Source organism: Cydia amplana, chromosome 12, assembly GCF_948474715.1.
Source record: "Cydia amplana chromosome 12, ilCydAmpl1.1, whole genome shotgun sequence".
In the NCBI taxonomy this organism is placed as follows: domain Eukaryota; kingdom Metazoa; phylum Arthropoda; class Insecta; order Lepidoptera; family Tortricidae; genus Cydia; species Cydia amplana.
This window is the reverse complement of record NC_086080.1, coordinates 10,565,822-10,578,284: the sequence shown is the minus strand read 5'-3', so window position 1 is coordinate 10,578,284 and position 12,463 is coordinate 10,565,822. Positions and strand designations below refer to the sequence as shown.

Here is a 12,463-nt window from a genome sequence, read left to right as displayed (position 1 = left end):
TAGGTCTATGTTGCTCTGTGGTCTGTGACCGATTAATCGGTCTTTGGCGTTGAACCTACGGTGCGGATATATCGGTCATTGGTGTCCAAACGGTTAACACACAACACTTCTTCATACTCCTTTCGAGTACCTAGTGAAGTGCATAATACAAATACATGTATCTTATCCTAGGCTCCAGTTTTAAATGTGTCCTCTTCCTCTGTACGTGTGTCCCAGTTGTGCATGACACGCTGTATCCAAGCCAAGTGTGCCCTAGTACTGGTGTAGACCGCGGGTACGCCCGGGGCGGCACAGCCCTGCCCGTGGCTGCTGACGCCCTCCGCTAGACCGTGGCACATCAGGGGACCGCCTGAGTCACCCTGTTAATAAAGATATACTAGGTACTTCATCTGCAGACCTTGGCACATCAGGGGACCGCCTGAGTCACCCTGTTAATAAAGATATACTAGGTACTTCATCTGCAGACCTTGGCACATCAGGGGACCGCCTGAGTCACCCTGTTAATAAAGATATACTAGGTACTTCATCTGCAGACCTTGGCACATCAGGGGACCGCCTGAGTCACCCTGTTAATAAAGATATACTAGGTACTTCATCTGCAGACCTTGGCACATCAGGGGACCGCCTGAGTCACCCTGTTAATAAAGATATACTAGGTACTTCATCTGCAGACCTTGGCACATCAGGGGACCGCCTGAGTCACCCTGTTAATAAAGATATACTAGGTACTTCATCTGCTGGTTTGCTATTTGCAATAATTCATGAGCCATTTTATTTAAAGTTGCACTTACACTACACTTTTCCTTTAGGGTTTTTTATGTTATTTATTTTCTCCTATTAAGATCGAAATCCTCGTGATCCTGAGTACAAGTATAACATAAAAATGTCCAAATTAAAAAAAAGAGTAACTTTAAACGAAATGGCTTTAAAAAAATGGATTTCCCCATGTAATTGAATCAAACTTGTTATTGATGATTTTTTTGTTGTATAATAGAAACATCGCCATCTCCGACCAAAGGCTCGACTTGTTATCTTATCACTTATCACTGTTATCAGTCACCAGTCATCAATATGGCAGCGTGTGACCTTATTTCTGATAACCTTAACCCTTTGAACGCCACGCTTATTATAATGTAAGGCGCCATTGGAAACCTTATTGGAATGGATGAAGGTTCATTTTTAACTATAATCATGCGCGTCTGTCTTTGGCGGCCAGAGGGTTAAACGGTTGTATAGGTTAATACATAAAGTACCTAATAAGTTACTACGATAGCATTTGTTTGTGATTCGTCTGGCTATTTAACTATCTACTAAAGATCTATAAGTTCCTCTACTTACATCACAAGTATCGACGCCATTCCCGACAGCGCATACCATTCCGCTGTCGACATCGGGCGCCATGTAGGACCCCATAGATTGTGTGCATTCGTCCAGGGGGACTATCCTCACGTTGGCTGCCAATAGAGCCTCGGACAGTTCGTACGTGGACACGTCTTTAACGCCGTAGCCGTATACAGTACATTCGCCTGAAAAATAAAACCACATTTAGGTATTCTAGGTACTAGTAGGTACCTATGTTATTATACCTACTTATCATATCATCTCACATTTGTGTTTTGAAATCAAACCTAGCACGATTTCACTAAGACTAGTTCTTTTTCTCTTTCTAGTAATATAGGAAAGAAATCGGCAGTATCTCACGCGCGTGATATTGTCGCAGCAGTCGTGCTAGGGGCCTATTACTAAGAGTTTTTTTTAAATAAGGTAGTACGAGTTAAATAACTGGACTAAAGGAGTAAATAGGGAGATTGTAGAATTGACGATTTGGGATTGTTCTTAACCTTTTCGACGCCGTGTCAAACACAAAAGCCGTTAATACTCAGACGCCACGTCACCGAAGTGTCAGAACTGAAATTGAACTTTATGCATATGCGCGTAGGTCTATGTTGCTCTGTAGTCTGTGATTGGACCTGCGATTCTGATATATCCGTCGTTGGCGTCGAAAAGGTTAATCATGTTCCACATAGGTAATCAGATGATTCCGTGACACTCAGGGCAGAATCAGATGATTCTGCCCTGAGTGTCACGGAATTCACCAAAACGCTGAGCTAAGGTCTAAGCTAAATATTGCGGTACCTATTGCCTTTTAAAGAAACCTAAACAGGGATTCAAATCAATCTACTCTTATTACAAAAGTTTTCCACTCAATCTGAAGTTACGAAAATAGAATTGGTTGCACCGGTATCTACATACCTATACCTACCTCCTGCGCCAAACGAATGTTCAGGTAGCACGCTTTCATCAAGTCCTAGAAAATCTAGTCGTTCCACTCGAAGCAAAGCAATATCGTGAGCACGTGAATACCTAAAACAACATTTGCATTTAGAACTTTATTAATACTGCCTCTATAGGTATGTTACATAGTGGGGCCTCTATTCACTTAGTGCAAAAAGTCACATGGCGATAATTTAGTAGGTAGTCATATTAATCCAAATCCTGCAAGTAACTGACAAAATTAATCGACTGATGTTCATGACGACTTATGGACAAGGGACTTTTTTTGACACAGACATGACGCAGACTAAACTAAATAAACCTCCTACCTAACATAAAGTGTCATTCAATAGAACTTGCTAACTATGTAAACGAAAGTTACTAGTAAATTGACATTCAGTGTCAATTTTAGTATGGCGGTTTGTTTACATAGTTAGCAAGTTCTATTGAATGACACTTTAGGCCTGCATGCACATGGCGATTGAGTTAAAAACATCAAAATTTGATGATCAAATCTTTGCTCTGAGTATGTTTACAAATACGTGTCGAATATACGACTACGTTAGCGTGGCAATGGTAAATTAACGATAGTTAATCTTTATTTCGTGTGTTTCCCTAATTTATGGCGCCTTAAAAATTTTAAAGCTGCACGTCAGCCTTCATAAACAAAGAATATTTGCCTTTGTGACCTTGCCGGCCAAAGTAGTATAAGTAGACAGAAGGTCGATATTAGCAGTCATGACCTGTATTCACAAGAATCATTGACTACGCAAACAAACCGATACAAGTGAGATCTCTAATTCCGCATTAATTGCTATGAATGTTGAGATCTACTTATACTAGGGCTCGCTCATTGTTGAGACCTAAGGTCTTGTGAATCAGGAAAGTCATGACGTCCGAATACAAGGGCGGTAAGCATGCCGTGCTTTCCACCAGCGGCATTTCAAAGCTTAATTAGTATTCCTTTCCTAAGCATGATTACAAATTGATTAGAATAAGTCGGCTCGCTTTTACAGTGTCGTGTTTAGAAGTAATTAAGTGTCATTGATAAAATCAATTTCATAGATGTCTATCTGATTCTGATAATAATATGTAGAAATTACTGTACTTAGTTAATAGCTACTCGTACGTAGGTACCTTTTATTAGGTAATTTTTACACACCCGCTCTTTATCTTTATCCGATATTTTTAATAAGTGGTAAAAGTTGCACTTTATCATCTAGAGTGCAAAGAAATTGAATCAAAGTGTTGAATTGTTTTGTGATAAATATTTAATACATAGCATAAGTATAAAGTCGACCTCTTGCGACTTGAAACACTTGCAACGCTCAAGATTCCACTTTGTGCGATCTTGCGCTTACTTGGGTCTCAATAAACAAGTTTTTTTTTAAATAAACGGCAATTAGGTGAAAGACTTACTTATCATAAAGCTCGTGCGTAAATATTTCCAAGACTGTTACTCGCGGCGGGTCACCGCAGAAATTGTTTAGCTGAAGCATGTAGCGCGTGCCATGGACGCAGTGCGCGGCAGTGCTGGCTATCTCCTGGGGACAATTTGTAAGTTTGATGCTCCGCTTCAATCATGATGTAAAAAGCGGCCAAGTGCGAGTCGGACTCGCCCATGAAGGGTTCCGTATTTAGGCGATTTATGACGTATTAAAAAAAAACTACTTACTAGATCTCGTTCAAACCAATTTTCGGTGGAAGTTTACATGGTAATGTACATCATATATTTTTTTTAGTTTTATCATTCTCTTATTTTAGAAGTTACAGGGGGGGGGACACACATTTTAGCACTATTCAGTTTAGAAAAAAATGATATTAGAAACCTCAATATCATTTTTGAAGACCTATGGGTTTGATGAAAAAATTTTTTTGAGTTTCAGTTCTAAGTATGGGGAACCCCCAAAAATTTATTGTTTTTTTTTCTATTTTTGTATGAAAATCTTAATGCGGTTCACAGAATACATCTACTTACCAAGTTTCAACAGTATAGTTCTTATAGTTTCGGAGAAAAGTGGCTGTGACATACGGACGGACAGACAGACAGACAGACATGACGAATCTATAAGGGTTCCGTTTTTTGCCATTTGGCTACTAAACCCTAAAAAGAGTCCAAAAAGTATTTACTGGTAGGAGTGCCAACATTTTTTAAAATAAATAGGTACCTACTTAAAGCTTAAGTTCAAACTAAAATGGCTCTTACGTTGCGTTTCAGTAAAAACCATTGACGTATAATATCTAAGGACGGGCTAATGGGGCACGCAAACATCGTACTAGTTCAGCGGTGCTACCCACGAATTCCAGCCAATCTTGCAGTCTAACGCGACTAGTTGCGACCAATAGCGCGCGCAATGCGAACTCGTCAACCAATCGCGCGCGTGATGCGAACTCATCAACCAATCGCGTTGTAGCGATTTCACATCGCTGTACTGGCCCCTGTCATGCCTTATTATTATTGCCCGTAAAGCCAGTCCCTAGATATTTATGTCAATGGTAAAAACTGAATGTAAATGGAATCTTACTCTACCTGAGTGAGCAGCGTTGCTCCACATAGATGCTGCCCGTTGGTTGCATTACGGAGAGATGCGACACGTAGTTGATCACCTAACAAAAGTACCTAATTAGGTAATGAAATGCATTGGTAGGTAATTATGTACAGCTATGACGGAAGACGATGGCGAAATGGTTCTAGCGCTGGTAATATAGAGTTATAGAGGTCCTATTCCAGGGGACTTACCATGATGTCATGGTAAGGCCCCAGTACTCGTTCCGCGCTCGCCTCGATTTAATTTAACTCGCTCGCGAATCGCTAGTGTGGCCCCGCTCTTATAAAAATATAGGTAAATTGATAACGAGTATAGTACTTCATAGTATTGTTTTCCGTCTAGTATCACGTGTTCCTCGAAATCTTGATAAATCCTTAGGTTACATTTTATGCTGATTATCAACTTACGACTAAATGAGCCAAATTTCTTGCAATAAAAATACGTAGCTGGTCCATACTAATACTACTCTTTGGCTGGTCCGTAAACAACAGATTATGATAAAAAGTGTTCCATATCAAAACTTTTAAAACGAGACACTTTAGTGATAAATCGATGTATGTTTGTTTGTTTCTATACTATCTATACCTACACCTACCTAGTTATACTTTACTCCTAGTAGGTAGTTATGTAGTTAAAATACTCCCTGACTGCGGGGTTGCGAACTGCATCGCAGCCATAATTGTGTGTTTGTTAGTTTTAAGATGTATTTTATAATAATATGTATGCTAGTTTTATGGTATTTTATCTATGGGCCAATAGTTGCCTGAAAATAAAGTATTTCATTTATTTTTAATTCCATTAGTTTTTTCTCACGCTCGCTCGGTCGATGTGTGGTGCACTGGTGCAAATCGATTACATTTACCTAACCACAAATACCACCATATACGTTGTGTGGAGTTACAAAATCCGGTAGGTAGTAAGGTGAGTTCGACTAAGATCGGACGCCGGGTAAGATCGTATGATTCAAATTTCTGCCTGTTGCGGGGCTTTTTTTTATAATAATAATAATATATCATTTATTGTCAGGCAACTAAGGCCCATAGATACATACCTTACAAACTAACATACATACAATAATAATAACCTTACAAGCTAAAAATTATTTCGGCGACACTGAGGTTTTCTGCTGTGTCGCATGTTCAGGTGTAGGATTTGGCAGATTCCCACGGAACCGCTGGCAAGGTGATGCAATGCGCTGTTTTGTGCCGCACCCCCCTTCAGGACGCACTTAACGCAAGACGCAAGACGCGCCTAACGAACAGGTGAATCATACGATCTTACCCGGTGTCCGATCTTAGTCGAACTCCCCTTATACTATAGTTAAATTACAATACAATTTCACAAAATAAAATTGGTATATAATTCCGTCCCACGACAGAAAATAAAAAGTGCATGTTTAATTTATACAGTGTGTAAATCCAATACGGGCGAATATTTAAACGGTGGTTAGCATAGGACTTAAAAAGTATATATTGAGATACATTATACTTAGAAATGCAATGAAAATTTTAACCATACAAAATAATTCGGCCCGCAATGTAATAGACCACACGTTACGGGATACGAGCTTTTTAAAGTAACTGTCAACGTTTGTTAGCAGTTACAATAAAAAGCTCGTATCTCGTAATGTCATGTCATCTTCTGTTTCTTAATGTTTGCAGTACATTGCTGCTTGGTACATGTGAAAAAAATTCATTACGGAGTCATATTAAGTGTAACTTTAAAAAACTTCTTAATTAATGATTAGACGGGTAAATTCTTATATCTGGTTTAATTTATTGCCCGTATTGGACTTACACACTGTAGATATTGCACAAAGAAAACTGAGAGAAAATGAAAATGGCTTACTTTTTGGACCCTATCCAAATGCCACCAGGTGTAACGGTAATAAAATACTTCAAACTATCATCTAGATTCTATATCAGAGTAGGTATATTTAGCAATTTAGCATAGTTTATAGTTTCACACTCTGTTACTTCGACTTCGATGCAGAGTTAGCTTTAACGGACTCTAGGTAATAGATAGAATTGGTACATAGAATACGATACGACCGGTATGCTAACAGGTAGGGGAGATCGGGGCTAAAAGTGCCGGGGGTAAATTATTCCGATGAGAACAGAAACGCAAGTAAACAACGCTTGAGAGCGATTCGTATTACCTATATTTGTCGCGAAAGGTTAGGAAACTATGTGCTATATTGACGATAATAAAATACTTATTTTATGTATAGCCGTAGTGCTGTAGACACTTTAGATAGCCATAAAAATAAACTAAGTATGTTACACATTCTTTTGGTTGGTTCTGTCACCAGTTACCGTGCGACGGTGAGCGTTATAAATTTTTTAAATAAGAAAGGAAGAAAAAAACATTTAATATGGAATTTTCAAAGGTATCTGGAGGCATCCATTCAGAGAATCAGATGGCATGTTGCCATGAAATATAGGTACCTAATGTACAACTTCTTTAATACCTACAAAACAATGCAGTTGCCGTATTGGTGAGAGTTGTACTCTCGTCTACATTTTACCTAAGCGATGGAAAATAGCGCGTGGTTCATTATTTGAAGTTCAAATTATTCTTAAAGAAACGTTTATGAACAACGAAGTTTATAGACCTAGGACCGTTAAAATTGTAATAATAGTTAATTAATTACTGAGTTTATTACCGCACTTGACCTCCGAACCTCCCACAACCCTTTTCACCCTTCGACATTCCACCAAACAACTTATAAACACTATGAAACAATAGAAATTTACTATCTTTACTATTTGCCGTAGCATTTTAACGACTTTGTTATCATACTATACTGAAACATAGTCTCTAAATGAATTGTATTTTTATTACAAATAACTATATTATTATTTCATAATTCAGTGCAAACTATCATTTTCTGTAGTGGGTTCCGTAAGAGTTCGATTTGTATGTAACCGGGCTATCTACAAAATATTTCGTCTAACATTGTACAATTTGAGCTATCTATACAGGGTGGATTTTCTGTTTGGGTCAGTGAGGGCAGCTATCAGATCCCAGCTACGCCACATACGCGAAATTGGTCTTAGAAGACCATCCCTTCGATTTCAAATTGATGGAGATTGCCGGTTACAGATTTTGGAAAAAACTACAGGGTGTGAGAAAAAGGTCATTTTTGACTAACTATTTTTGATGCCATTCGATCCCATTCCTATTGAGGATGAAAAGCTTGTATGGAAGCAAAAAAAAATTTCCGGCTAGAAAAGCCACAAATCGAGGAAAACTTTTCCCATACAATTTGTATGAAAATGAAAACTTTTATTTTTCACATGCTATTTTTGTATGCCAATCGATTGCATTCCTATCAAGTATCAATAGTTTCTTTTTCTTTTTCCATACATTTACTATGGAGAAAACGTGAAATTTAATTCACAGTTTTCTATCTCGCCAATCAGTCCTGTTACATTTTTAAGAACCATAATACTGTATGAAGACATTGCTGTAGGATTGACTAGTCCGAGCGTAGAAGGACATTCGAGGAATTTTATTGTCTGAGTCAGTTTCAGTGGATTGCAGCGTTCAGCAATGCATGTGTGTGATGAGTTGTGTGGCCTGTGGCTTTAAAAAATGCTTTATACCTGTGCAGACTATATTTACACTCATCCATTAACACGAACTTTATGATCATACCTACTACCTAGTAAAATAATTATTTTTAGATTTTGTTTTACTCCGAAACCCTATTTAACAAAACTGTGACGAACGTGTAACGTAGCACCATGTGTAAACAGGTGTCCACTTTGAGCTCGAACAAAAACCAACCTTAATGGCTGCTGTTGTTTTAATTTCATGGATCTCTATTTCGAGTTAGGTAGATGGTAGATATAATACTTATACCTATTTGGGATTTCTAGATAACAGTGCATTGACTGTGACAAGTTAATGCAATAGAATGTTTGCTGAGCCTTGAAAAACTCACATATATTTAATTTGGGTCACTTAATTTCATTATCTTTTTGATAATTTTAATTCAGATGTAAATAGGTACTACGGGTTTATATGGAGGTAGTCTTCTATTGTTATAAGCCTCTCTGGTACTATGAATTATTTAGTGAATCTGAAGACAAAGGTTAAAAGAAAATAGGTACAGATCTTAAGGGGCCCACAGATTACCAGTTCGCCGGACAATATCAGGCTGTCAGTTAAACGCAAAACGTGACAGTTCCGAACAACTGACGCGCTGATATCGTCCGGCGAACTGGTCATCAGTGGGCCCCTTATGTCACAAATACCTAAGAAGGTACCAGTGTTCAGTTAACAGGAATACCTAATACTTTGCACAACGAAGTGAGCAAAGGTATCACTTTTAGTTATCATTATTAGTACAGCCATAAGACGTCATATTTGCGCGCTTGCTATGCAAGATATTACAGGCGACTAAATCTACCTAAATATTTTACGTCATAAAATCAGCGCCATCGTCACACACATCACCGCACCACAGATCGAACGTCAACGGGGAATGAACTCCTCAAGGCATCCCTACAACACAATGGTGGCATATCCAGTGCAAGGTTCCCTGTTCTGTGTGGGCGGCCATTGTTGCGCTTATGTATAGGTACGCCAAAAATAAAGTGCGAACTACAGTGCAAATAAGGGGTGTCTTTTTAAAAGGGTTTACTCGTATATCTCTGATGAAAATGAAAACCATTCATAATTACCTAGACCCTATCTGATGTGAGATGTCTAGTATATTTCATTGTTGCCACATTTGTAATTGTATTTTGTAATTTTTGGTTATTTTTATTGCTTGTCACGTTTACGCGGCGGGGGAATTACTTAGTAGGTATGGAACCGCCGAGAAAACGCAGCGCGGAACCGCTACTAAGGGCTCTCAATATCAGATTTTCAGAACTGGAATGCAGCTCCTGCACATTACCTACTTCTCTTCTCTCATTCAATCGAAATGGTTGCGGCGTAATCAGGTGTATAGGTATTTAATTAAAGACATCATGATTGATATCCGGCTACGGTTCCTTTATCATAAACACCTTAAAAAATTATAAATAAATATTATCCATTATGCGCTAGAATAGTGATATGTTTGAAGTCGGTGCCAATCCGATTTGCCTCCTGGTTCGATAATCTGAATAAGTAATCTGAAACCTTGGGTTCTATTTCCAAGAAAATTTAAAATTGTTTTTCTAGGCTGTCCTAATTTGTCGGCCAACTAGGTTCTTGACCCGTCTTCATGGAAATCAAATGAAACTCACTATAAACTGTTCTAAGAGCATTGTCAGTGTTTATTGTTCAACCTCTTGGCCTAGTCCCAGCAATTAGATTAGCGTTTAATAGAGTGGAGTTCAAAAATCGACTACCTAGTTCTTCTTTTTATTTAAGTATTTTACCGGCATGTGAATAAATAAACCAAAAAATGTACCTATTTCTATTGTACTGTTTCTAAAGTTTTATATTGTTTTGTTAACTACAGTTAATCGTCGTGATGATACCTCTATTTGAACAGGAAGGTCGGTGAGTATATTTTAACCAGTGTCCATAACGCCAAGTCATGTAACCTACTGGCAGCGTTGACCTACTGGCCAGTACAGTAAGGTGAGTCAGGAAGTCGTACTGTAATATTTATTTCAGATTGCCAATTAATGTTACCTACTGATAGGTAAAATGTCTATTCACACATTTTACCTATTAGTAGGAAACAAGACCCTTAAACACAAGTGTTTTGTTTATCAAGCGCATAAACTCACATGCATCACTCAAAGAATGCAAGTACATACTTCACTTCCCCGTAAATGCTTTTTAATGAGCGCTAATTAGTTATTATCAACTGCACTTCATCGCAGGACGTTTCAAATCGGTCACGCTTGTTTGCGGCGTGTACTAAGTGTTAGGTGCGTTGAAAATAGCCTGTCTATAATTATTTAGTGTTATTGTCGTGGGCTGGCATGCCAAAACGACAACAGACAGGTAGCGGGCAGCGGGAGGGTTTATGTAACACGAGGGCGCGGACTCGTGACCGCAGGGCTGGCGCAATTGCGCTACGCAAGCAGAAAAATTGCAGAGTGGCTTCAGAACATTGTGTTGCTTAAGAGCCAACAGGAGTGGTCATTTCTCCATACAAACGTACTCGACTGTTTCCTCCATGGGTTTTGAAGCTAGAGCAATGATTTTTTCAACACAGATTAATATTACCAATATCTGTGTCGGACCGTTTTGATTTTTTTGATATTTTTGTTTTTTAAGGCGCTAGAGCCCTTCAAAAATGGCCAAAATGGCCTAATTGACTATGCCGCAATGAGAGGCGTGCTATTCAAAACTGATATCAATTAGTCAAAAAATCAAAACGGTCCGACACAGATTATGTTATTATCATTTAGATTTCCAAATTTGGTTACGATTGGTTAAGTTTTGGAGGAGGAAACAGTCGAGTACGAAACCTCGATTTTTGAGATTCTTACGCAGGATTTTTCGCCTTGTCCTTATCGCACTAGTTTTAGGAGCCGCTTCCGTTAGCGAGACGGGTATATTTACCTAAAATATTTAAATCTTAGCTCCTGTTGGCTCTTAACTTGGCTCACTTTAGTAGTGGCTTCGGCACCATAGGGTTGTCGCGTCTGTATGCTAACGTCAGCATAAAAAAATTGTCAGTCAATCATATTTTTTTACTTTTTTCCTAAGATTTGTTTGGGTTTCACGAATTTCACGACAAGAGTAACGCGAGTCGCCATTTTTTTGCATGTTCGTTACATGCGTTCTTTTTTATTTTGACTGTTTACTCGTATTTAATCAAAATTACCATTAAATCTAGATATAAGGAAGGAATTAGTGGCTTCTAATTTCACTTTAGCAATACTTACACTACATTGAAATAACAACAAGTGTAGGCTACCTTACCTATGATTTGAAAATAACAGTGTGTAAATTCTTCGGTGTAAAACAGTTAGAAGAAATTATCTCCCACGCGCCATGAAATTTATTTACCATTTCTACGAAATTTACACGTAGAAATCTCATTTAATAAAAAACGGACACGCAAGACACGATAGGTACTGAAATGTCGTTTAGAAGCAGTATTTTCTTAACTAATAGAACGAAAGGTTAGTTTGTCTATAAAAAAATTGTTGGTTGATTTGAGTGTAATAATACATTCAGATACATACCTACATATAATCACGCCTTTTTCTTGCCTTTGCCTACCCAGGCAGAGACCACGGATTTCCACTTGCTACGATCCTGATGACCAACCCTTTTTCGCTTCCGTTACTTTCATAACATTCCTCATGATACACGCTCGCCGGTTTAGGGTGCTCTATAGCCTTATTTCAGGATTTCCTCGATCTGATCAGAGAAAGTCCGCCGAGGTCTACCCCTTCCAACTCCCTCTTCTACTTCTTTCATAACATTCCTCATACACGCTCGCCGGTTTAGGGTGCTCTAGAGCCTTATTTCAGGATTTCCTCGATCTGATCAGAGAAAGTCCACCGAGGTCTACCCCTTCCAACTCCCTCTTCTACTTCTCCTTGTAATAATACCTAACTATATTAGGTATGTATTAATATTATAATTAAATTTTGTTTCAGTTATGCTTCATTGTAAATCAAAATGACTTTAGGTAGGTACTAACTGCATATACTAAACTAGGTACATGTATA

General features: G+C 38.4%; 1 protein-coding gene across 1 annotated transcript; it reads right to left on the bottom strand.

Moving 5' to 3' along the window:
• Window positions 1-156: 156 nt before the first annotated feature.
• Window positions 157-7,652, bottom strand: LOC134652981 (trypsin alpha-3-like). Its single transcript, XM_063508247.1, has 6 exons — window positions 7,489-7,652; window positions 4,805-4,881; window positions 3,694-3,818; window positions 2,264-2,364; window positions 1,339-1,526; window positions 157-359 (listed from the first exon to the last, which is right to left on the bottom strand). Exons 1-6 carry the CDS (start codon window positions 7,601-7,603, stop codon window positions 168-170), a joined length of 798 nt encoding a protein of 265 aa, XP_063364317.1. The 5' UTR covers window positions 7,604-7,652; the 3' UTR covers window positions 157-167.
• Between the last annotated feature and the right edge of the window lie 4,811 nt (window positions 7,653-12,463).

Coding starts and splice junctions, on each gene's coding strand:
- LOC134652981 (XM_063508247.1), bottom strand. CDS start 7,603: ATGCTACGGCAAATAGTAAAGATAGTAAATTTCTATTGTTTCATAGTG. Junction 3,819..4,804: donor GAGCAACGCTGCTCACTCAG/GTAGAGTAAGAT, acceptor AATTGTCCCCAG/GAGATAGCCAGCACTGCCGC. Junction 2,365..3,693: donor ACGCACGAGCTTTATGATAA/GTAAGTCTTTCA, acceptor ATGTTGTTTTAG/GTATTCACGTGCTCACGATA.